The 27388-nt window shown below is 36.4% G+C and overlaps 1 protein-coding gene across 2 annotated transcripts in view; it reads right to left on the reverse strand.

The window, feature by feature from the left end:
• ARFGEF1 (ARF guanine nucleotide exchange factor 1) overlaps positions 1 to 27388 on the reverse strand; it is a 140221-nt gene that overhangs the window by 18473 nt on the left and 94360 nt on the right. For both annotated transcript variants that reach the window (XM_024742580.1, XM_024742581.1), the window contains exons 18-30: positions 25185 to 25356; positions 23087 to 23238; positions 19180 to 19308; positions 18125 to 18283; positions 17725 to 17875; positions 11200 to 11290; positions 6259 to 6299; positions 5994 to 6163; positions 5477 to 5628; positions 5180 to 5352; positions 4043 to 4203; positions 3079 to 3209; positions 156 to 285 (exon numbers count right to left, since the gene is read on the reverse strand). In XM_024742580.1, the coding sequence (XP_024598348.1) occupies positions 156 to 285; positions 3079 to 3209; positions 4043 to 4203; positions 5180 to 5352; positions 5477 to 5628; positions 5994 to 6163; positions 6259 to 6299; positions 11200 to 11290; positions 17725 to 17875; positions 18125 to 18283; positions 19180 to 19308; positions 23087 to 23238; positions 25185 to 25356 (1812 nt within the window). The remainder of the gene's footprint in view (positions 1 to 155; positions 286 to 3078; positions 3210 to 4042; positions 4204 to 5179; positions 5353 to 5476; positions 5629 to 5993; positions 6164 to 6258; positions 6300 to 11199; positions 11291 to 17724; positions 17876 to 18124; positions 18284 to 19179; positions 19309 to 23086; positions 23239 to 25184; positions 25357 to 27388) is intronic.

The raw sequence follows: 27388 nt of genomic DNA on the forward strand, positions 1-27388 counted from the left end.
ATAAAGACTTACTACTATATTATAATGCCTTAAAGAAAAAATTTCTAGGATTTTTTTCTGTTCACTGTGCTTAAATCTGAAATACTAAGATGTATTAGGGAAGAAAAGAACCTTCTGACGTCACTGTGTTAAATGAAAAGCTCACGTTCTCTCACCTCTGTCTGCTGTTCTGGCAACTTCATGTTGTCGAAGATTCTGAAAACAATTCTAAATAAATCCTGCCACCAGTGTTTTTCATAAGTGTGGCCGTAAGTTTTCATTATTTCGAACATTACTGTTAAACCCCTAAAATGATAAAATGTAATTAGGAAAGCTATAATACAAAAAAGCATACCACATTAGTATCCCCCTCCTAAAATAGTTTTTAGAGTTAGTGCACAAAGTTACTGAAAACAAAGTTTAAAACTGGTTTTAAACTAACAGGATACTGGGCTTTAAAAAATTTAGGTTGTAAAACAGGTTTCTTTAGGATGCATCATTTAGGAAAAAATTCCAAAGGCCTTGGCCTGAAAATTTTTTCTTCTACTTTTCTTCCACGCCCACCCCATCATTCCAGCATTTAAAAAATGTAAATGGAATTATAGATTGAGAAAGATCATCATTTGGGTGAATATTCATTTTGTGGCACTGTGGCCATGGAACTCAGTCTAAGAACAAATAAAATTAGATTTTGGAAAATCTTTTTCAAAGAGCTACAGGAATTTTTAGTTAACACTCTAATTGTTCATATAATATCCTCAAACTGAAGGATTTATCAAACTAATCCACTAAGACACCAGTGTGGGCAGGGTGTCTGCTTCCTGCTGTATCCCAGGCCAGAGCCGCACCTCTCACACAGGGGCACACAGTTAAGCGTTCCTTGAACAAATAAACTGCTTTAATATCCCATTCTTCTCTTTTGAATAAGTGTTAAAACTAAAACTCAAAAGTGCCTTCTGATTCCTTATTACCTTTCTTGAAATAATGCCTTCATGTAAACATTAAAAAGCTTGATCTTTTCTCCATACATTAATTTCTTCTAGTAAAATACAGGTACCCTTCCACTTAGAAAAGGTTTATATTTCGAAAAGTCTGACAGTAAGCCAGAACAGAATTTCCTTTGAAACACTCCATAAGGACTGGTACGTGGTCTAGTTCATTTGCTGCTATGCTACCCCCCGGGCCTAGTACATGCCTGATACATAGTGGGCTCTAAACAAGTACTTGTTCAACAGATGTGTAAAATAACATTATGGTAGTTCAGTCCTACGGCAAGTTCACAACAGTTTATTTGATCTGTAAGATACCTAACGTGTAAAATCAGAAGTAAAGGAACTACAGTAAAGGAATTCCTGTGGAAGAAACACACTCTGTCTTCCCCAGGAGAACCGTGTCAGAGTTCCATGTCTCCCCTACAATGGGACAAGGCTCCCTCTTCCTCCCACTCCAAGTAAACTGGATGCTAACCCCCAGGGCTGGGGTGAGTGGATGTGAAAATCCTGTTTCTTCCAGGCCCCCAAAGCAAGCACAGATCTATAGAGGTTTCCAAGGCTTTTTACTACTGAACAAGTTTTGATGAATACTTAAGTTGCTGGTGTAGGGAAAAAGAATGTGTAGGGCTCCAGGTTAATTATTCAACCCTAAATCTACAGAATTTTGAGGGACTCAAATGAGAATGCATTTGAAAGTACTTTGTAATTAGTGTGTTATACAAATCATAGTGCTGCATTTTTAAATGTAATCTAAATAACTGCCTTTACAAATCCTGGAATGAGGTAAGAAAATCAAAGCCATCACTGAACAAAGTTTACTCATACTTTCCCCGTTTTTTACCAACTAGAACATCCCTTTTCTCTTCTCTTTAACAACTAGACCCATCCATAATCTGAACATAGGAAAGGGTGAGAAGCAAGGTAGCGTGGTCCCAGACAAGGACAGGCTGAGAGGCTAAGAAAGCAGGTAGGTCCACGTCAAACAGACTTCTACAAATAAACAAGGGCAGGGAGGGGGGTGCTGAGTTTCCATGACTCGTCAGTTATGACATGTTCGTTGCTCTACTGAAGTGGCTGGACATTTGAAAGCTGTATATCTAAATAATTTAGAGTTATATCAATTGGGGGCCATCTTGAATTTTATCAAGTTTCCTAACAGGTCCACTGACGAAAATTCCTCAATGCCTACATGTGAAATATAATATGTGCTTGTGATTACTAAATTCTATAACAAGTTTCCAAGGCGTGAGTCATATTTTGGATTATTTTCTATTTCACAAAATGTGTTGTAACAAATAGCACTATAAAAGTGAAACATTTCTTAGGCTATAAAACAAACTTAACCTTGGCTGGGGACAGGTGTGGTTCTGGCATAAGTGGTGGAGGGAGAGACTCATTCTTTCATTATATTCTACCACTGATTTGTTACAAGTCTATACTACCTTTCTGATGCACTGTTGACAGACATTAGGATACACAAGTTGGTCATTTCAATTTGGCCATCAAAAAATACAGGGTGAGAAAAACAATACTATGGGATTGATATGAACTCTAACAAATTCGTAACAACTTCTTATAACTGTAAGAAGTGTGCACTGAGTACCTGTCTGCTTACATTATACCCATAATAGTTTCTTTACAAATGGACTGGATATTCATATAGATCTTTTATTGACAATATACTTTTGAAAGAGTTCAATTCTTTTTGAACAGGCCTATATTATTCAAAACTATGTTACTGGCCAGTCTTCAAAAAGAAACGGTTCTTCACCTAAAATCCACCAAAGACATGCATTTGGAAATTCTTTTATCATTCATCAGAAGATAAATTTTGGTGCTAACTTCAATTTTTGATTGGAAACAAACGTATGAAAAGACAGAATGTGTAAATTAACATAGAACCTAAAACTCAAAGTAGGCCATAATCAAATTTTAAGGAAAAGTAATTTATTTCCATTTTTTATTGTTGCTCTACATAACATATTTTAAAATCTGCCTATCGAATAACTACTATATTGGATAAAATTGAACTTGAGTTCACTTAAGTTGATTTGATTAAAGTAAGAATAAGCCTCTCAAAATTTCAATTTCAAGTACTGGCTGTTACCTGGTTCTCACATCTAACTTGCATCTGTTGATGACACAGGACAACTCAAAGAGAGCTGGGAACCATCCCCTCACCCAAACTCTGTCTTCAGGTGCCACATTCATGTCGTCACTTGTGTATTCCTTGAAAGCCTTGAAGAAGAAATGCAGGTTTACTAAAGGCAAAACATAATACCTATACATTAAGCATATTATTTCTCCAAAAATTTTTTTAACACTTTACTAATCAAAAGTGAGCAATCTGATAACTTAAAAAAAGATGGAGATTACAACTGCCTATAGAGCACTGGAGTAGAAACCAGAAGTTGCTTTCAGCTTCAACTCCATCACCAGTTTTCTGCATTATTCAAGTTTCCATTTTTATCATTTAAATGGTTATTACATCATGCAGCCATGGCACCGCACTGGGGAGGTGTGAAGTTCAAATGAGTAGATGTACATAAGAAGAACTAAATGCCCCATAGGTCCCTGTCAGTATGTAGTAAAAATCTATGAAGCATCACTGCTCCTTATGACAGTTACAAAGATACATTCAGATATGCAAGTCAAAGCTGGCAGCCAGGTTGCCAATTCAACCTTTCACTTCAGTGCTTAAGCCTACACTCATCCATAGTCAACTTCAGTATATTAAGGTAATGGCTAAAAACACAGGCTTGGGTTCAAATCCCAGGTCTCCTTTACTATCCCCCGCATGCAGGGGCACATTTTTAACTTCCTTGTGCCTCAGATTCCTTATCTACATGGGGCTATAACACAACCTATCCCATAAAGCTGTTATAGAATATTAAACAAGTTAACACACGTGAAACACTCAGAAAAATACCTGACATCTTCAACAAATGTAACCATAACTCAGATAATTTTGAAAATTAAATACTTCATATCCCCTCAATTCCCAAATAAACTTAGATCTCTGACTGGAAATAAATGCTCAGTAACATTTTGTTTACTAAATGATGCTATACCTGAGGTCTATCAGACACATATTTTGCACAATGGCGAATAAGTCGAATCGCTTCCATACTTGTGTCTGGGAAAGCTGCATTGCATGCAAATTCAGACAAGCATTTCACTGCATCCTGGAAAGAATCAATGGTTGCTGGAAAGTGTTTTTCAAACACAAGGGCTATACGGGAGAAAAACACATAAATATAATTATCAACTTTCAGCTTTTCTTAATTATACCTCAAATACACCAACCTCTAGATGTAACGGATACTTCTTAAAGATTAAGGGTTTTAATGTCCAATAGACATCGGTTCCAACATCTGTCCTGACCAGTTACTTGACTGCCTTGAGTAGCAGAAACAGGGAAACAGGTCTGTGTTTTGTTTACACGATAAACCCAGCACGTAATAGAGTGACTGGTACAGAGTAGATACAAAATCAACGGTTGTTGAGTGAATATTCAAAACTACATTTAATCGCTCTGTATCTGAGTTTCTTAATCTATAAAATGGTGATAATAATCTGCACAGGATAGTGGTAAGCACTAAATAAAATGTAAGTACAGTGCTTAGCACTGTACTTAATTTACTTAATTCAAGCAAGCACTCAATAAATGACAGCTATGACGATGTCATCATTCTTGATGTTGATGATGACGACATCATTATCTTCTAGAGAGGCTTAATTTAGATCCTTAGTATCTTATTCTTCTTTAAAGTCAAAGGAGGCTGTGTAGTGCAGTGGTGAAAAACAAATGCTGTGCTTTAAGACTCTCTGGCTTTGCATCTCAACTCCATCACTCACTAGTTTTGTGCCTTTAGACAAATTACTTAACCTCAGTGGGTCTGAGTTTCCTTATCTATTAAAAAAAAGAGAGAGAATAATAAAGATATTGATCTCATACAGTTACTGTGAAGACTGAAGAAAATGCATGCACAGTGCTTATAGTGCTTGCCATATAGTAAGCATTCGATAAATGTTAACTATAATATAGTACAATAATGACAATACTGTCACTATCTACTCTGCTTCTGTAGGCAAAACTTGGAAAACCTAAAGCCCATGACAAGCCCATAATCTTATACTTGAATTATCTTCTGAACACACTAAAGTTTTGTTTTCTTTAACTTGAACAGAGCTTAGAGAATACTCACTGACAATATGCCCCGTTGTTTGGAATGCAAGTTCAACTATGCTTTCATCTTGATCGGATGCCGCTAGATGAAATACAGAGAAAATGTTCTTCCATCCAGACCGAATGTTAGCAGCTTGAGAATTAACCATCTGTGCTATACACCGTACAACCATATCTCGAATTGTTGGAGACCTAAAATATTAATACAATCGATTGGATAAAACTCATCAGGTTTTTTTCCTTTTCTTCTGTTTTTCCCCCTACTGAGGAAAATAAGGTATTTTTCTGATATTAAGCAATTCAACAAATATGATACCTGTTCCGTTTCATTATATGTTCAAAAGGTCTTAAGAAATCCTTCTGGAATCTGAAATTAGCAAGCTCCCCTTTCTCTAAGAACTTCATTGACAATTGCCTCAAGGAGTCTACTGCAAAAATAGCTACATCTTCATTAGGATTACAGCCAACCTGTAATGGCAACAGAAATACAGGGTGCTAATATCAGCAGTGAAACTTGCTAATTCTTTATTTTTTATTTTAGAAAAAATATATAATTAATAGCATAGATAGATAAATTCAAAGATTCTCCATAAAGGCACTAAGTGTGCTAACAATATTTCTCAACAAGAAGAACATATTTTAACTAAATTCTTAAAACCTAGAGCAATTATTTCTAAAAGAAAAAACAGGACTCAAAGGGTTTTCTAAATCTAATTACAAAAATGTAATAAAAAACTGCTTGGAAAGGAAAAAGGTCTCAATTAGATTATGATAAGGAAATTTTAAACAACAAAAAATTACAAATTAAGCAAATCCTATAATTACTCAAATACCTTATTAAAATGATCTCCAATAACTTCCCAAATTCGAGACCACTGCAGTCTTATTCTTCCCATGTTGTAATATGATATTTCTACTATTTTTTGTAGACTAAACATTCTTGGATGTGTAGTGGAAAGTAATTCATCCATAGACACAGCACAGAGCCAACGGACAAAGTCCACTATAATATAAATGGATTAACATTTTTAAAACTTAACTTTGAAGTCTTTTAAGCTAAAAAATCAGTTTTTAAGTGGAGTAAATGTACATACTTACCAATAGCATTTCCATCTAGCCTTGTGGACCCTGTAAATATTCTAAAGAAAAAAATATAATTCAAAAACTTGTAATGTCTCACTCCTGATACATCAATTCAAAAGTAAGTGGCCTGGGGTACGAGCTACTTTTATCTGTTTTAAGGGAACAAAAAATCAGGTAATCAAATGAATATTTTTTTATCATGTATTTTAGTGACAAGTATAGCTTGGATATCCCTCCCTCCCTCCTTTGTACCGAATGATATATTAGAGCACAAATACATTGTTGTAATTTTATTAGTAAATTTATAAACACTAGGAAAGGTCTCTTATGAGAGTCTTAGAATAAGAAAAATGTTAAGTTGTAAAACTAATAATTGGCATACACAAAACAAGACTTTTCAATTTTCCTGAGTATTTACCCACATTAAACATGTTCTTAAAATGAAAACTTCTACTTTATTTTTATAAGCAATGTGTGTTTGATTCAAAAACTCATTTATGTTAAATTACAAATGGTTAATAGAACCTTGCAAATAGTCTCCAACAGTTTAACCAACAAGTGGCTAACCCACTTTTCTTACAGCATTCAAATGGTGAGAGCTAAGCTATGCTGTCCAGCTTTGCCCTGCCTTCTTCACTGAGCTCTTTTACCGTGTTTCAAAGTTTCATAAAAGATTTCAGCATAAACATATTAGTCCTCTTATTTTAAAGTCTGCATTTTTAATCCATGTTCCGAGCTTGTAACCAAGGGTTTGATATGACTTCCAGGATGAACTGATATTCCGTAATTTAAAATGTACATCATAGTATTTGCACGATAAAAATGAAACCTCAAAGGCAGCAGCAGGTCAAATATTAAACTTAGAAATAACAGTTGTCATAGTAACAGTAATAGCTACCAACAATCACAAGGTGGATACTATCCTAATTGCTTTATATATATATCCACTCACATAATAATCACAAACACCATGATTATATATACTATTATATTCCCAATTTTATCAACATAGAAACTGAGGCACAAAGATATTGAATAACTTTCTGAAAGTCACAGGACCAGTGTTAGAGACAAGATTCAAACCAGGACAGGCAGACTCCAGAGTCCACCCTCTCAACCATTTTGCTATACTGCTTCACACTTACCTGAGCAAAACATAATTTAAACATTTAAAATACATTCTAGTTTTTTCCTACTACCACTATCTAAAAATTCTGGGTATATCATGATTTTTCAACCTCAATGTCCTTGAAGGTCTATGCATCCTGGCAATGAGTAACAAAAACAAGATAGGAAAAATGGCTTAAAAACTGACAATGCAATAACTCAGAATCTGATCTCCTGCCAAAGGGGTATCTTGAGATTTCCTATATTGCTCTTATCAGTAGAACAAAACAATTCAAAAATCTGACTGAAAACACAATCTGGGAGAAAAAGTAAGAGTAATGGGGCCCCACTGAATCCACTGGTTAAGACTGGATCCAGAAATTCACAATATACAAAGCCTACGAACCTCTCACATGAACAAAAATGAGATTCGCTAGACTCTGCATTATGAATGTCATTAAGCTGTTTCTCTAACTAGAGGTATTCTCATGGAAGGCAATGGCTATAAAAACCATACCACAAAGAAGGTCAAAACTAAACAGTACAGGGGAAACAACAGGAGAAGGAACAAAAGAAACGAGAAAGCTTTTTTTCTTTTTTTTTTAACTGAGAAGGAAGCAAATGACAAGGCATATAGGAGTAAAGAACAGAAGCTGAGATGGCGATTATATGCAACTCCAGGGGAAAGCAGCAATGAATCCTCTAAATGTGGTGAGATGGTGAAGAACAAAGGCAACAAGAACAGAGAAGATCGTCCGCCAACAGGTTCTGTCGACTCAGGAGACAGTGGAACGTCGGTGGAGCGCGCATCCTGAGAAAGGGCATTTAAATTCCTACTCACTTTGGTAGCCTCTGAGGGGTCACTCTATTTCTAGTAACGCTCCACTAAAGATAAACCAGATGGTGGAGCACAGCAGTCTGTGGAGGCATTTAAAGTTAAGCCTTAATATACTAAGGCAGGAGAACAGAGCTGTGTTTCACAGAATCATCCATGAAATGGATTCTACATGCCACATATGAAAAGCAGAGAACAGAAGTATAAGAATCTTGTGTGTTAATATCAAAAGACATTCCCTGAAAAGTACGAGTAGGAAAAAAAAATTGACAGATTACTAAATTCATTCATTTTATGATAGCAATGTAACAATGCAAAAAAAAAAAGATAAAACTTGCAGATTCTGGATCAAATAAACTTTTAGCTGTATGCGACATACAGGCAGACTAAATTACTGTGTATTTAACGTTTTCATAGTGAAAATATCAGACATAACATTTACTGCTTAGACCCAAATGAAAGATGTTTATGAGCAAACACAATTGGGGAGGAGCTGTCCATATTTTCTGATAGGTGACAGAATATTCCAAGGTGAGGGATGGGTCAGTATAAAGCTAGATCTGGTGTGCTTAAAAAACAATAATAAAAATAAAAACTATGGTACTAAATAACTGTTTTTTAACTTTTTTTAATCATTTAACCAGGAATGATTTATCAGGGATAAATCATTCCTGGACAAAATCCAGCCCTGCAAAGTTTAGTAATACTTATGAAGTATCTGGTTTAACAATGCCTAGCAAATGTTTCCCTAGCGAGGATCAGGTACCCCAGATTAAAGTGCCCTATATTCTCCTAAATTCTAACAGTACAGGATTCCAAATACAAAAGTGAAGATAATCAGAAAATTTTACCATTTTAAAGTTTTTGATGGAACCACATATATCTTTCCATTGATAAATATAATTAAGCAAAGAAAACTTATTTTATTTTCCATATTTAGTTCCTATACTTGTCATAACAGATTATCCAGAACAATAGGCCTAAGGACAGTAAAACAACTTTTTTTGCTGGACAAGTACAGAACTTTCCAGGATGATGCCTGACAATATTCTCACCACTGTCTTGAATACCAGGGATATCTCACTGAATTAGCTTATAGACTAGAATCAGAATATTACAAATAAAAATAAACTCAGATACTCAGAAAGGAATTCAGAAGAAATTTAACAAGGAAGTGATATGTACCACATAAGAATAAAATAATCTTATAACAAATCAAAGAGGTAACTTTTAATGCTGTTACTATAAAGTAAAATTTAAATATTGAGGCCTTGTATAAAACTGGACATTGAATTTATGTTGTAGAAGTATCTGGTGATGAGTTTGAGACAATGAAGTACTAACAGAATTTGTGCTAAGACTCCTCTGAAACAGCACACATTCTTAAAATGGAGAGGCATATCATTTGTTCAAATGAGTGACATGTCTCCCTGTAACAAACAGTGGACAGCTGGATAAATCAGAACTGGCTTTGGTCATATAAAATATATTATGGAAACAGACTGTTGCCTGAACAGATTCTCATAATGACAGTGAAGATGATTTTCTGGATGGCTAGAAAACCATTTGGAAGACATCTATACTAGTAGTAGAAGGGCAGATATTACACTGCTCTGGAGCTGTACATGCAGGCAGAAAGGCAGAGAGGTTGAACACACTCAGATATATGCTGCCTGAGTGTATATCTTGGTGCCACTCCTCCAACTTCTCTACTAATGAAAGGGTTAAGGTAATAATCAAGACAAGATTAGCCTGGTTGTGAGAATAAGCAAATTATCTAACTCCCCTCGTCTCAGTTTCCTCATTTGTAAATTGAGGACAATAATACTACTTATCTCAGAGGCTGCTGAAAGGATAAAATGAAGTAACACATGGAAAGCACTTTGTTTTTTTGGTTTGTTTTAAAGTGAAACAGTTATACATATACATATATCCAATTCTTTATTAGATCCCCTTCCCAGAAAGCACCTTGAAGAGTGCCAAGCAGCACATGTTAAGCCTTTGAGTTATATAGTAGGTATAAGATGATACACAATCTGTTTTCAACCTTCACAAGAGAAAGGCAAATTACCTCCTTCCCTTAAAAACAAACAAAAAAAAGGAAAGCAAGTGGACATTGGACATGAAGAATTCTTTTCAAGGAAAAAGTTCCAGGGAGTATTGCCAGGGCCAGTAGCAAATGAACACTCTAGTTCTGTCCATACTTAGAGCAAAAAGTTTTTATCTAAAGCAAAGTAAAATAATGGATCAGCATGAGTCTCTAAGCACCAAAAACAATTATAGTACATATTGTATTTTTGAAAGTTTCCATCAGAAGTGTTAAAAAAGAATTTAAACATCAGTGTTGTAAAATGTTAAGTTTCAATTATTTGGGCATCCATCTGGAAAAAGCTCATCTTCAAAAAAAAAAAACCACTAGATATTGTCTTACACACTGGGAATTTTAAAAATCTAGAATAAACTAAATATTCTATAGTAAAATAAACCATAGTATAGATTTTCTTTTAGAAAACAAACTAAAAATGAGGAATATCTGGTAATGTATATAATATACAAATTCTGAAATCCTATTCAAAGAAGTTTATAATGAGAATTGCCACCAAACCCCTTCATTTCACCCATAATTCAATACTATATCATACACTCAAAAAGACAAATTATACTCTATTTTCAAACAGGGATAATAAGGGGAGTACATTTTCTATAAAGGAAATTTTAAAAAAGAAAAAACAGAACCGTGTTTTTTCTCATCAAGGGTACAATTTCCCTAATGCCCACTAATGTCTATCACTTAAATTTTCATACTGTTTATCTCCTTCCTATATTCTATGATTTGAAAGCAAAATTACAGGTACTTCATCATTTAAATCACAGCATATCACAATACAGTCTTATATTACTTAGGAGAAGATGTCCTGGCAATAATGTTTCTCTTTTAATTAACTAGCAGATACATCTAAGTGCTACAGAATTAAAAGTGTCCATCTGAGAAGGGAATAAAGCAAGCACCTTACCTATCTACGGCAACGACAACACTCTGAGAACTGGTCTCTCCAATGGATTCCTGAATACTTGCTATCTGCTTCCAGTCCACATTTCCTCCAACTGCCACACAGGAAAGAGAGGCATTTCAGCATGAAAAGCATTCAGTGGAAGAGCACACGTTCAGTGCTAAAACGCATTTCTGAAATCAGTTATTTTCCTAATGAAAGAAATCAAGCTTTGGGGAAGTGATTCTTTTGGTATCAGTGACCATTTATCAAGGCCAAAGGTGCTTATCGAGCTGTATACTAAGTGGTATACAGACATGGTTAAAGACACAAACTTGTGTTTGCAAAGATCACACAACTTAGGGGCACTGAGAATTTTGATCACAAAATTAATGACATTAGGAATAATTTCCCTCACTGTTTAAGAAACACAGCACTAACCCCAGTTCCAAAGATATCTACTAATGGGGTTCCCTGGTGGCGCAGTGGTTGAGAGTCCGCCTGCTGATGCAGGGGACATGGGTTCGTGCCCCGGTCCAGGAAGATCCCACATGCCGCGTCCGTGAGCCACGGCCGCTGAGCCTGCGCGTCTGGAGCCTGTGCTCCGCAACGGGAGAGGCCACAACAGTGAGAGGCCCGTGTACCGCAAAAAAAAAAGATACCTACGAAGGAGGATTACCAATTCCATGTATCGATAATTAGATCTCCCCTGTAATGTACTCTCCAGTCCCATTTACAAATGTTTACTGGAAATTCTACCAGTATGCTGTAATATTCTCTTATTCAAAAGAATCACTCATCTTTTCCCCCAACACTGGTTCCATGTGTTAGGCAGCAAAACAACAGTTTCCCCAGTTTTCAAACTCTTAACCTTACAATCATCTTTGATATCCTTCCCTTCCTCCACTTTCACTAAATCTTTCTTTTGGGCTGTTTGTCATATGATTCATTCATTTTCATTCCTACTCAGTTTAGACCATTGTAACTTCAGGCCCAGATGACTATTACTATATATAACAGTTCCCTCACTTCTTTCCCTTTTACTGATTTTCCCCCTCTTCAATCTCTCCTTTCTTCTCCTGGAGATTAATTTTCCTAGGTCATCACCTTCATTTTGCTTACTATTACTTTCAGGACAAAGTATAAACTTTTCAGCCTAGAGCTTAAGGCAGTTCCCCTCAACATTCTTTTTTTTTTTTTTTCCCTTAAACATTCTTGCCAATACCTGTCTCTATTCAGGCCATCCCACAACTACCTAAAATTTATCTACCAAGACCCAAATTTGAGTTCTCAATGAAGGATTCCTCTCCACTGTTTCACCTTCCTCTGTAAGTATTTAAGTTTATACTTAAATAAATACTGCTCAAATCAGAATTTCTTCCATTTAGTTTCTTATTTAAATTACTTTAGGTGTGTTATTGTTGCCTTCTCAGCCAGATAAAAAGTTCCAAGATTAGGAACCAAATCATACACTTTCTTTGTATTCCTCTACTCAATATTAAGTCCAAAGCAAATGCTCAACAAATACTTGTTGACTCGATTGACTAGACACTCAATAAATGACTTTTTGAATGCAAACATAATAGACAATGTTATTTAAACTAGCTGAACTCAAATTCTATTCCGGGAACTGAACAAAGTGAAAAGAATGTGATCCCTGTCCTACAGAGCTAACAATTTACCAGGAGAGACAGGCTTACAACCAACTTTAATACAATATAACAATTATTTCATGGCTGAAATGAACTAATTACATATAATACAAGTGTTGTTAAACAGAACTAATTTTGACAGGGGAAGGGAGAATGCGGTGTTAGCTCATGGAAAGGCTTCACGTGACAAAATATTAATTCAAGTTAGGCCTAAAAGGATGATCATGTGGGAAAGAAAGGAGAAAAAGCAATTCAGGAAGAAGGAGCAGCATACATAAAGTAATGGAAGTATGCACGTGCAGGTCATGTTCCAACACACTTGGGTGAAGCCATAATGGAGGATGATTCTGGCAGGGGACAATGAAGGAGAGAAAGACGAGCAGTAGGAGATGAAGCTGGAAAAACAGACTAGAAATAGAATGTGAAGAACCTAGACTGTCACGTTTAATGCACTACTTTTGAGAACAGGGAACCATCAGACCTTTTAGAAGACTGACATGATGCAATCTATTTTCTGAAAAATAATTCTGGTAATATCTGTAGAACACAGTGAAACAGGCAGAGCTATTGGAGCCATGGAGACAAATTAAGAGTCTATTTCTATAACATAAGTGAACAAGGATGAAAGCCTGAAATAAGTGACAGAGAACTAGGGTGGTAGGGAAAATAGTGTCAAGCCACACCTGAGGTATGTAGCACATTACAGGAATTTAATGAAGAAAAATCTGTGAGAAAAAATAATGCCAATCACCACATAACTTTCTTTGTGTGTCAGCTGAATGTCCTTCCTATAGAGATTTCTATACCTTTTATATTTAAATATTGATATAATAATTTGTAATCATTAATAATAAACTTACTTAAAGAATATTTAAAATGCCTAACAATCCAAGAACCAATTTCATAAGTATATAAAATCTTTCAGGGCTTCCCTGGTGGTGCAGTGGTTGGGAGTCTGCCTGCCAATGCAGGGGACACGGGTTTGAGCCCTGGTCTGGGGGGGATCCCACATGCCGCGGAGCGGCTGGCCCCGTGTGCCACAGCTGCTGAGCCTGTGCTCTGGAGCCTGCGAGCCGCAACTGCTGAGGCCCGTATGCCTGGAGCCTGTGCTCTGCAGCGGGAGAGGCCACTGCAGTGGGAAGCCCATGCACCACAACAAAGAGTAGCCCCCGCTCACTGCAGCTAGGGAGAGCCTGCATGCATCAGCAGGGACCTGACAGCCAGAAATTAAAATAAAATAAAATAAAATAAATAAATTTATAATCAAAAATCTTTCAAACATCTGTATAACAGTATAAGTAATAGGCTAATAATTTCAGTTTTACCAAAGAAATTATTCAAAAGCACAAATATTTAGGTTAACTAAGAACAAAGATGTAGGTGCTGTGATATTCACATAAGATTTATATGACCAAGCAACTGAATTTTTAAACTTTAATATATACCATAAAAGAACAGTATGCATATAATTCAAACCTAATAATCATATGCTATGTATTCTTTTCTTTCTTTCTTTTTTAAATAAATGTATTTATTTATTTTTGGCTGTGTTGTGTCTTCGCTACTGTGCCCGGGCTTTCTCCAGTTACGGCGAGCAGGGGCTACTCTTTGTTGCAGTGCGCAGGCTTCTCATTGCAGTGGCTTCTCTTGTTGCGGAGCACGGGCTCTAGGTGCACAGACTTCAGTAGTTGTGCCTCATGGGCTCCAGAGCACAGGCTCAGTAGTTGTGGCACACGGGCTTAGATGCTCCACGGCACGTGGGATCTTCTCGGGCCAGGGCTCGAACCTGTGTCCCCTGCACTGGCAGGCAGATTCTTAACCACTGTGCCACCAGGCAAGTCCCATGCTGTGTATTCTTAATAACTAAAAGTTTCATGTTTCCAAAAAGTGAAAGTACAGATTTGTATCACAGCAGTAAGAAAAGTCAGATAAACATACACTCAGCCCTATTAACCTGGTTACATGAATATTTGGAGTATGGATGCTGTTAATAAAGGAGGATATTAATTTATTTCTTAAAAAACGTATTATATACAGACTAAACCAGCTCAGTCATCTGTACCACAACCTCTTCTAGCTTCAGTTCTGACCACAGCGTCCTGAAAAAAGCATTTGTCTGAGCAGGTGACAGGGCACAGTTGGAAGGGTGGACATCTGCCACACTGGGCGAGTTGGGAACTAACCACTGAGATAAGCTGAAGGGAGGGCTCTGCCCAACAGGGGCCGCGTCAACAGAGTGCCTCCCTCTAGGACACAGATTAAAATCTGAGAGACCTGATCACTTTGCAGTGAGTGGAGAACGCAGCAAGCTGAAAAGAGAAGTGGACGACACAAGAGGAAGCCTATATAAAGCATGAGAGAGGTGGAAGAGTATGGCTGGTCGCTTGAGTGGCTTGGAAGCTTGGAATTTTTATCTCATTTCCAGATTCCAAGTGTATATTTTAATATAAATTCCCTTTTCCTGAAGGGAGAAGACAGCTCATCTCATCTCCTTGCAACCTAAGTAGCACAGCAGCACAGTGATCAAATTAATTTTAATTCATTTTCAAGTATACCACTAAGCATTATCAGCAATTATGACTTCTCTTGTTTTACTAACACTGACAGAAGATAAAATATTCCACTGGTCATTATTTTTAGTGTAACCTACTTCTGTTACTTGCCAAAACTGAGCCCTGGCAACCTCAACTATCTTTGGTTGGGCTTTCCTCCACTCCCTAGGACTTATTGGAAAAAACAAAAGCAGCTTTCAAAAGCTGCTGAATCAATCAATGCACATTCACTTCACTTGCCTGTAAATATTTTTCATTTGTATCTCATTCTGCCTGCTGGAACAATTATAGTTCTAATGTCTGAGTCAGACTTCCAGGTTGCTTCCAGGTTACATACGTCACCAACCATGCAGGTGCTCAGGCAGTTCTAAGTCCTGCAGCTGGCTCACCAAGTTATCGGGTCTATACCTGCACCTCCCAGAATCACAGAATCTAAGATGCAACTGAGGTACAGGCTGCACTGCTGGCTGCCACAGCTGGATTACCACTGGGCACTAACTATTCCAGTCCAACCTGAAGCCACAACATGGTCCTCGTCTTTACTTCCTTCTCTATGGATTGTTTTTCAAGCTTGAAATTCTTCTAAATTTCCTAAGAATTTTTATTGCAAGCAACAACAGAGAAATCACTAAATCATAAAAAGACAGAAATGTCCAGAAACACAATGTTACAGTACAAAGCGTCAAAAGGTAAATGGTGGGACTTCCCCAGTGGCGCAGTGGTTAAGAATCCGCCTGCCAATGGAGAAGACACAGGTTCAATCCCTGGTGCGGGAAGATCCCACATGCCCTGCAGCAACTAAGCCTGTGTGCCACAACTACTGAGGCTGTGCTCTAGAGCCCACACGCCACAACTACTGAAGCCTGTGTGCTCTGGGGCCCGCGTACCACAACTACTGAGCCTGCGAGCTGCAATTACTGAAGCCTGTGCACCTAGAGCCCGTGCTCCGCACCAAGAGAAGCCACTGCAATGAGAAGCCCGCACACGGCAACAAAGAGTAGCCTCTGCTCGCCGCAACTAGAGAAAGCCCATGCACAGCAATGAAGACCCAATGCAGCCAAAAATAAATAACATTATTTTTTAAAAAAAGGTAAATGGTAAATATTCTTAGATCTCAGGTTTATTCCTTCTTGTTCTCTTTAAGTCATGTCTCTAGATTTCTTGGTTGGAAGTGAGGTAGGGAGGATGGATAAAGAATAATCCAGGAACAATTAATATACCAGCCACTGTACTAAGTCCACTTATATATATTTTTATTTAATCCTGACAACTCTGTAAGTAGATATTACCATTAGTTTGCAAAAGAGGAATCTGAAGCTCAGAGAATTAAAGTAACTTGCACACAGTAAAGAAGAAATATGGAAGAATTCAAACCCAGAAGTACAGTATTCAAAGTGAAAGACAGTCTAAACTTGGCTTCTTCCCTGGCGGAACCCTTTCCATTTATGACTAAAAATGTATTGTCTTTGGTTCCTCTGTACCCATTTTTGCTAATACCTTCCTTTTTTTTCTACTGGGTTAAATCTGGAAGGTCCTGGCTATACTGAGTTCATGGGGAACCATGGGAAAGTTTCCAGACTGGCATTAAGAGTTTGGTTATGTCTGCACAGCGCCTTTAAAAAAATATGAATATGAATGCATTCTCCAGTTGCCCCAACTATTTATCATCTTAAGCCTTCACTCATAAATGTTATCTGCTTAGTCTTTAAAGCTGGTTAATTTTTTATATATATTTTCAGATTATTTTCCATTACAGGTTATTACAAATATTAAATATAGTTCCTTGCACTATGCAGTAAATCCCTGTTGCTTATCTATTTTATGTACAGTAGTTTGTATCTGTTAATCCCATATTCCTAGTTTTTCCCTTCCCCCCTCCCTATTCCCTTTGGTAAATATAAATTTGTTTTCTATGTTTGTGAGTCTGTTTCTGTTTTGCATACAGATTCATTTGTATTATCTTTTAGATTCCACCTGTAAGTGATATCATATAATATTTGTCCTTCTCTGTCTGACTTACTTCACTAAATATAATATTCTCAGTCCATTCATATTGCTGCAAATGGCAATATTTCATTCTTTTTTATGTAAAAGCTGGTAATTTAAAACTGAACCTTTCTCCCACCCCCAACTGTGAGATTATGACTAACGGTCACTTAATATTGGAAACTAGACCAGGCAAAAGAGACTTACAATGTCACCTTGCTTTCCCCTCATAAGGCTAGTCAAAGGGCATTTTATCTTATCCCTCTAAATCTGTTTTATTGCTACAACAAAGTTACTTATATTGAGCAAGTTAAAAATAAATTTTGATACTTCACAAAAGTAATTCAAAAAATTCTCACCTAGCCCGAGACCCACAAATTCATCAGGAGCCTGCTCTCTTGTTCCAGTAAGAGATCCTTCTCTGCCTCGAACTGTTCCAGAAATGTACCGAGGTTTCACTCCAGTTCCTATAAGTTGTGCAAGCTCCAACTGACTGATGCACTTCAGAATCTTAATTACAAAAAGGAAAAAAATTTAAATTCCATGTTACAAATGTTCGCAAAAATATTTAAATGTACTCAATCACGATTTAAACATAGGCTACATTATAAGTCATTATAAAAAGCTAAATGTACTTACCCTGAATGTACTAAATTAATTTTCTCCCCAAACACTTAAGCATGTCAGTGATATACTGTTTAGCATGAGCTCATTTTATAAACCAGATTGCAAAGCTGAAAATAAAGGAAGTGCTTATACCTCATGCCATGAATTTCCTAGATAATTTCCATCTGTATGAGCCACTGTGATAAGTGTTTTAATTGTGTCAATGTTCTTCTGTTTCATTTCAGTAATCCCAGAACTCACTGTAAGTAAGGTAAATCTTGCTAGCGCCTGGACATATGCATCTCTTTCCAGCTATGAAAAAGAGAAAAAGCAAACTTACATGGTTGTAAACACAACAGGGTAATCCCTAGCTCCCTACTGACAAACTGTTTACTTGTTTAGTAAGTTTTTAACGAAGTCATGAATTACATATAATACCTTAAACTGTAGTTTTTTTAAATTTTAAGATGAATGAAGCAGAAAAGGATGAATTTCTAAAACTGAAAGGCAATGGAGGTGTCAAATCAAGACAAGATTTTAGTGACAATAATTCATATATATAGTAAAAAAAATTCATTGAGCATTTATGTTTCAAGTGACTGAACTAGCAGAAAGCTGATTTATAAATTTGCTTATTTTTTCTCTACAGCTAGACTGCTTTTTAAGCTATAACATTCATAATTAAATGTGAAATGGGTTTTTAAAAAGAAAGCAGGCGAAGCATTGGCTAAAATTTATTATCAGACAAAGCACATAAATTACTAGAAGGGACTGTCTTCATAAAAATTGTTCTAGATACTTGGGTCTCTTAAAGATAACTTGTTCTTAGGATAGGTAAAGTTATATATATATATATATATAAAATGTGAAAAACATATGATTCAATAAATAAAAACATGCAACACAGATAAGATATTCAAATTGCAATATAGGAATTCAAACTCTTGGAAACTCTGTACATAGCTAATATTCTACAGAGAAAAAAACTGCAAACCAAAGTTATTATGACGAATTTTAGACACATCAATAAAGAACTACCCTGTTCCGTCACAGCTTCTTGGAAACGTAAACATGAAGACAGTTAAATTCCATTATAAACTTGAAATTCATTTTTAATAATTTCAACACAAGAAATAATTTAAACTGTAGTAATGACAAAAATAATTTACGTTTTCCAGACTGGCTACAAAGGCAAAATTCTTTGTTACCTGAATGCTGAAAATGCATGCAATTCTGATTGCACATCTTATACCTTCCAGGCAAAGAGAGGCTACTTCAGTATCATCACAGTCTTGTAGACCCACACTGAACGCAGCCAGAAAAGGGGTCCAAGCCAACTAGAAAGATTAAAAATTTGAAATACATCACAAACATCAAGTGATAATTAAACTTTATGATAATACTATATTAACATCTCTCAGATTTCAGGCAATTTGAGGAAGTTCTGAAAAAAAAAGCAATGAGTTTCTTGGCATAGTTACTTGGAAAGCTTTCTTAGACAAAGGAGAAACTATATAATGCCGCCTGGGCTTAAATAAGCGGGAGAGCAAAATTATAAATTTGGGAGAGAACACTAGGCATATTTTAAGCACAGCATTTATAAATTATTTACATTAATGAAAAATGGGAATAGTCAATACTCATAAATTATATTAATTCTACCCCTGACTTCAGAACTCCTCTCCCTCTGTAAGCTGTGTCTCTTGCAATATTTCATGGACTAATTTTATTTCCAAGAAAATCCTTTTAACCATTTTCCACTTGTAACAGTTACATTACTCTTTTCTTTAAGCCTGCTCTGTGGACATCATTTAGCCTTATTTATTTATTTTATTTTGGTAGTCAAATATTTTACTTTGAAACATGAGTGATATCTCTGGTTCCTAGTTGGACAATATTTTAAAATACAGTTCAGTAAAATACATCTTGATTACAGACTATGAAAGCCAACAAACCCTAAATTTTAATAGAACTGAATACCTTGTGAAATTGTAATGTAAAATAAACAAAAAAAGAGAGCTACCTCTAACTACTGAAAATCCTCATATCAAATCATATGTGTATATACTGGTGTGTGCATGTGTGTGTATAACTTTGAAATGTCTGATACAAGAGTATTCGCTGCTTTTGATAGGTCAAAATGAAGCAAAACTATATATCCGTATAGCCATACAGATGAAAAACGTTTATACCAGTGTGGTACAGAAACGACAACTGGAATTTTTTAAAGATCTAAAAAAATTTTAGCACTATTAAGAAAAACAGAATCACCCAAAGCTTTGCTTATAACGTCAGAAAGTTTAGAAGTACAAGTGTAATTCCTAAACAGAGGAATATAAGCACAGTAACTAACTTCCAGTCCTAGCCTTGTTACTTATTTAACCTCTTTTTTTCTGAACCTCATTTCTTCCCCTTTAATACCTGGACTGCCACTATAGACAGATGCTGTGGGAAGCATAGGAAGTACAGTAACTTTAAAATACAAAGCACCACATTAAAGTAATAAATTACACATCCTATTATAAGTGAAGAAACAGCACATCTATTTGGAAACCTTTGTAATATTTTATACAAGGAGAAGTATAGGGTTCTTAAGCCTGTGACAAAAGGTTTAACCCCACTGCAAATTAAAGACAATGACTTGTCTTATCAAATTATACCTAAATAACATCCAGAGGACAGTGAAATTGTCCCCTCAAATGCATAAATCTCTATAGAATACAATCTGGCAATATGTAAAAAGGTTCTTAATAAGGTTTTCATCCCTTAATATTATATCACATTCTAGGAATCTCTCATTCATTCCTTTACTCAGCCAATGCTTATTTACTGAGTGAGCACTAACTACAAGCCAGGAATTGTGCTAGACACTGGGAAAAGTCAACAGAACAGATGTAGTCCCTTGCCTCATGGAGCTTAAAGTCTAGTAAAGAAATAGACATTCAGTTTTAAAATAAATAAATGTATAAATACATACTGTTATAAATACAATGAAGGAAGAGTATAGCATGTTATGAAAAGGGACCTAATCTAGATTAGAGGGGCCAGGGCAGAACTCTCTGAGAAAGTAACATTTAAAGTAGAAACTACTCAGGCAAAGAAGGAAAAGGCATCCTAGACAAAGGACACAGCTTGTATGAATGCTCTGAAGAGAAAATAATTTAGGACATTCTAGAAATGGAAAGAATACCAGTGTGGCTGCAGCACAGTAAGAGACAAGAACTCTAGCGATGAGGTTGAAGGAAGGTGGAGCTCTAGACCACACATGGTCTACAGACCCTTGGAATGTGCTAGGTTTCATCATAGTTGCAAAGTCAGTGAATGGCTTTAAGGAAGAAGGTGACAGTTCATTTTGTATTTTTAAACATTTTGGCCTCTGTAAGTGGGTACGAGAAGCACAAAAGTAGACATAAGGATACTAGTCAGGAGGATGTTACAGCGACAAGAGTGAGAAATGAAAGTAACTGGAGACGGTAATTACAGTAGAAATGGCAGTGAGAGGAAAGGTTCTTAATTCTAGCTTAGAGGATTAGTTTAAACAAAGGATAACTAATCCAGAGAATAGATCATAAAAGCTATTTATGAAGAATTTTTAATGATATGGGGAAATACTTATGTGAGAAACAGCAAGATACAAAATTCTACACATAGTAGGATCACAACTGCTTAAGATAAAAAGTAGTATGTAAACATATTAACAGAAATTTTTTCTGAGTGGTACAATTATGGCTGGTTCCTTATTCTTTTCGTTTTTCCATCCTCCACCTCCCGTCTACCAAAAACATTTGAAAAGAAAAACAAAATAAAGGTATAAGATTATTCAAAACAAAACAAAGCAAAAATCTGCTTTGTAATTTATTTCATAATAAAGAGAAAGTATATCTTATATTTTGACATCACTTTCTACATTATGCCAAAAGAAAGGCCAGTTATACTCCACTGTTCCTTCTAACGTTATCTCCCTAGCATCCCCGCTCGCGTCCTGTAACTCTCCATCAACTTTTAGAAAGGTCACTATCACACAGACCTTGAAGTAGGGGTAGAACTGTAAAATTTTAGAGCTGAAACCTTGTAGTCATCTTTTACTACCCATACACATATGTAGTTATGAATGAGAACTCGAATTATAATCTTCAACCTCCACAGTCCATCTAACCACACTGTGTCACAAACAGAAATGTACTTAACCCATTTTTCCTTCTCAAACTTGACTGGACTCCCCTCCATTTCCCAACAATCCTTATGATGCACTGCTTACTCCTTCTGGAATTTGAAGAAAGGATAGAAAAAAAGAATAGGAAAATGAAGACTGAATGGGAAATCAAATTTTAAAGAAGCAGTAAGAATCATTCTTACTAGATCTATAAACATAAGAAAGCTCCCTTTTGTTCCTGACTCTACTTTCTGGGCCCCAGGAATACTCAGAACCCTCAGCTTAGTTCCTGGGCCAGAGCACTGAAAGAGAGTAGGAGGCTCAAGATCGCTTTGAGATTTCAGGGAACTCCAAAGCTCTAAATAGAACACAGAGGAAACCAGGCCAAGGCTTAATTCTCCAAAGAGCTTTCTGTTCTTAAGATCACACGCCTATTAATTGCTAATCATGCATACCTTTTCTCATTCTCTTCAAGAAAAATTTTATATTTGCGATCTCCTAAATAATATGGCTTTCACTTCTGGGTGTATACTAATGGGCTATACCACTGTATTTCCTTAACTTAAGAATATGCTGAACAGGACTTCCCTGGTGGCGCAGTGGTTAAGAATCCACCTGCCAATGCAGGGGACACGGGTTTGAGCCCTGATCCGGGAAGATCCCACATGCCACGGAACAACTAAGCCCGTGCGCCACAACTACTGAGCCCGCGTACTGCAACTACTGAAGCCCGTGCGCCTAAAGCCCGTGCTCCGCAACAAGAGAACCCAATGCAATGAGAAGCCTGCACACCACAACGAAGAGTAGCCCCCGCTCGCCGCAACTAGAGAAAGCCTGAGCACAGCAATGAGGACCCAATGCAGCCGAAAAATAAAAAAATTAATAATTAAAAAAAAAAGAATATGCTGAACAGCAGTATATATAAATATATACACTGCAAACAAGTTATTAGTAACGCTTACCTTAAACATAGGTCTCACATGCTCCAAATGTGTCGCACTTGTGAAAGGTGCTTGAACATGGCTCACGGCCTCCATGAGTGCTTTAGCTGTCTTGGCCATCTGTTCCATTTCTAAGTTATACAGAAGTCTTCTTTGTTTTTCACTGGCTACATCTGAAACAACAAACACTATTAGTGTTTAAAATGTAAAGCCTTTAAGAATGCTATTTTGATGTTTTAGTATAAAATAATAAGTACTACCAATGAATACTAATTCAAAATAGTCCTAAGAAGCCAGACACAAAAGGTCACATAATGTATGATTCCATTTGGATGAAATATCCAGAGTAGGTAAATCCATAGAAGCAGAAAGCAGACTGGTGACAGCCAGGGGCTGAGGAAAGGCAGGGAACATGGAAAAACTGCTTAACGGATACGTGGTTTTATTTTGGGGTGATGAAATGTTTTGGAACTATACAGAGGTGGCGGTTACACAACACTGTGAATGTACTAAATACCACTAATTGTTCACTTCAAAATGGTTAATTTTATGTTATATGAATTTCAAAAATGAAAGAAAAAAATATCCTGAACTAGGAGGCAGGGATACATGGAAAATCTATGAAAAGGGAAGAGAGTAGGTACAAATCTGTCCCAATGAAAGTACTAGGGAAACACCCCAAACATGGGCTAGAAGAGAAGAGAGGTTAGTAAAAGGCAATGGTATCCTCATATGACACAGGCCTGAATGATCTCCTGAGCTGACAAGAAAACAGTGGCCCTAACACTTGGGATGATTTCAGAATTTCAGCACACCATCACCTCCTTCCCATACCCCACTGCTCAGTGATTTCCTACCACCATATGGAGAAGAGGCCAGAGAATGAGGGGTATGAAGATGTTACTATACGGGTGTGAGGAAGAAAGTGAAATCAGATAACTGGCATCTACTTAGGTGTGAAAATGAAGTCTTGGTCAATATACCTAATTTTTTAAGTAGAAGCAAATAACGCTACCAAGTAAACTGCTGATCGGTGCTGGGCTGCAGTAAGAGCCAAGGATGCCGAGTTCAAGACGTGGCTTTGCCACCCTTCGGGTTTTGGGTCTAGAGAATTAGTGAAAGTTTTTACATTGCACTCAGCTCATAGATTCTATGATTCTAAGTTTCCTAACCTCTCTGCACTTGTTCCCTCTTCTATAAAATGAGGGAGAACTTACTAAAATTCCTTAGAATCATTCCCTATATTCCCCAAAAGATAAGGCCATTTATACTCCACTATTCCTTCTAACATTATCTCCACAGCCTCCGACTCTCATCTGATAATTCTTCATCAACTTCTAGAAATACACGTATCACACGGGCCTTTTTGATTCTCTCCTGTTGATAGAATTTTGCTACTGCAATTTGTTCTTTTAGATGAAGCTTGAGATTCCACTTCCAAGTGGAAGTTGCTCAGAAAGGCAGGAGTTCTCTTTCCATGTTATATTACTGAGCCACTACCCTCACCTCATTCCTGCAGTCAGACTTTAGCTCTAATTTAATCACCACTATCTACATGCACAGAACGTGGAGAATGGAGCTAGGCCCCCCCCGCTGGCTCCTGAAGCCGGTCAGATTTGGGAATGCCACAGCGGTATAACTTGTGGTGCATCTGAAGTAGTGAGTTCCAACTCCCACGAGCTCCCCCATGACCTAACCTTCCCCATCTCCTTGAATCACCCCTACTTCCAGCTTCTGTTTATGTGTAATGATAGGTGAACCAATGGAAATAAGTTGCTTGTAGATGACAAGGAGGAGTAAGAAAGAATGAGAGCTGAAATCTGACTATTGGGGTTGCCTAACCAATCAATCTCTTTTGATCTCCAAATATGTGCTGATATTAACTGCTAAATGGACAAGTGTGTATTAAATGCACACTAATCCATGCATATTATGTAGCACTTTCCATTTATCACTGGTGCTTTCTTCAGGATACGGGAAAAAACACAATCAGATCAGCAAACTGTATATTATAATACTCTTCAGTACAATAATACTTGATCTACTCTAAGTAAAACACTTTCAAGAACCCACAGTTTTCCTCCGAAACAATCAGAATTCAGTTGATTTGGACACTTACTTTGTTTACTTGATTTTGTAGGGATTGTTAGTTCTTTTGTTTCTTTCATTGATATCTTTTTTCCAGCTATTTCATTATAGATGGCTGATAGATACTCTTCAGGAAGATCTTTACTGTCATTGATACCTCTATTCATCTTAATGTACTGTTCCTTTGTCATTTTATTTTTAACCTAGAAATGAAAAACCATTATAATTCCTAAAAATTAACAGAAAAATACTCATATAAGAGAATTTATACATACTTTGAGGAGTAGAAAGTGGAAAATACTCAACAAAGCAGACATTAAAATGAAAAAAGGAAGTCACAGAAAATAAGGACAATGTAGGAAAGACCCATCCTGGCAATATACTAGTTCACCTTGCTCTGAGGAGTGCGTGAGTAATCTGTAATAAGAAAACAGCAAGACTGAACAGTGAAATTCTTTGCTTTTGCCCAAGGTTTAAGAGCTCTAGTCAGAGTCCTTTAAAAAAAGGACCATGACAATTATTAGACACTTATGTTATCAAAAAGATTCAAATCTTAGTTCAGAAGAACATAAATGTGTTTGCTAATGATTTAAAAACTGATTTTACGTAACAGCGGATGCAAGAATAACAAGAGCTGAAATTTATTTAAAATCAGATAGCAATCTCACTGACTCATCATGGCAACTGAATGTTAGGCGATCTGCGCAAAGTATCCTTGGAACATTTTGCCTTATTTAAGAGTATGCTGAACAGGAACATCCTACTGCACACCCTGATAAGTCTTTGGAGTACAAATCTGTAGTACATAAGATGGTAGCCCTGTCGCCAAACTTGGGAACTAGCACAAACAAAGTGTTTATGCTTTATATCCCTGAAAACCCAGACGGATAAAACCTGTAAGTCATATGATGTCTCTGAAGATACATTTACTTAATTAAATATATTTCTACCACTTTCCATGAAGAATTTAAGGCACCTCTAAAGATAAGTGTCCTGTAAATCTACAAGAAGGTACGTAGAATGACAATCAAGTAAGTCATCAGAAGTTTGCAAAACTAACTATAGAGAAACCAGAATGTCCAGAGGATATAACTGGGATACAAACATTTATTTAGTTCCGACTATTCTGCAAACAGATCTTTCCAGTACATCAGAAAGGGTGAGATGAGCACTTCTACAAAAAAGTAAAAATATTACCATAAAAGTTTCCAAATGTAATTTATTATTACTCAAGGGAAAAAAGCTCTAACATACTAAAACTTTGAAAACTTATCTTGAGTCATGGCACTTAAAAAACATTAAAAGCCATTTCACCTGAAGTTCTGATGAATATTAAAAAAGCAATGACGCAGGGATACCTACATAAAAGACCACACAAGTGCTGCCAATAAGAGGCTAAAAGAAGATTAACATCACCGGAAATTTTGAACATGGTATAATGTTTTAGCATTGTGCCAATGAGAGACAAAGACAAGCCCTGGAAGAAAATCTGAAGTAGCAGCAAAGTATATTTATGGATCTGGGCTGGGAGGTAGGGGGTAGGAGCTCCAAGCACGTTGGAGAAGAGACTACATTAATTGCAGATACACAAAATGAAAATACACTGCTCAAACAGAAGACTTCTGCCACAATGGGATTCTGGAAGTAGTGTAAAACATAATCCTACTTTTCTTCTCCTGCTTTATCTTTTATAGAACATTTTACTCTTGACTTTTACTCTCATGTGCTTAAATTAAGCTGTGCCTAATTAAGTTTTAGTACTTAAATCACTTAAAGCCAATTGTTACTACTGATGAAGATTAATAAAACAAAAAAATTAAACATGTTCTAAATGTATTTCAAAAATTAAAAAAAATTGTCTCACTCTGTATATAAATGGTAGTTAACTATAAATATTCTAGGTGAAAAAGGAACATAAATGACTTGTTAAATTAACCTATATTTTAACTCTGAAAACAACAAGGAATGAGGAGAATTAGTTTTAAGGAATTCCTTTAAAGTTACCCGTGTTCTTTGAAAATGACATCATTTGTTATAGTTCATATAGCCCTGCATCATGAATCATATAGGGTCCTAATTACAGGTTCAATTTTCTAACAGTCCACTTAGCTTCACAGGAACTCACAAGCTGCTTAAAACTTTATAATTTTTAAACTCATAAGCTGTTTTAAACCTTAGTTTTTCCAATACATCTCAGATTAGTAATAAGTATATAGTTTATTTCTCATCATAAGA

The sequence above is a fragment of the Neophocaena asiaeorientalis genome, unplaced genomic scaffold (assembly GCF_003031525.2).
Source record: "Neophocaena asiaeorientalis asiaeorientalis breed wild unplaced genomic scaffold, Neophocaena_asiaeorientalis_V1.1 scaffold226, whole genome shotgun sequence".
In the NCBI taxonomy this organism is placed as follows: domain Eukaryota; kingdom Metazoa; phylum Chordata; class Mammalia; order Artiodactyla; family Phocoenidae; genus Neophocaena; species Neophocaena asiaeorientalis.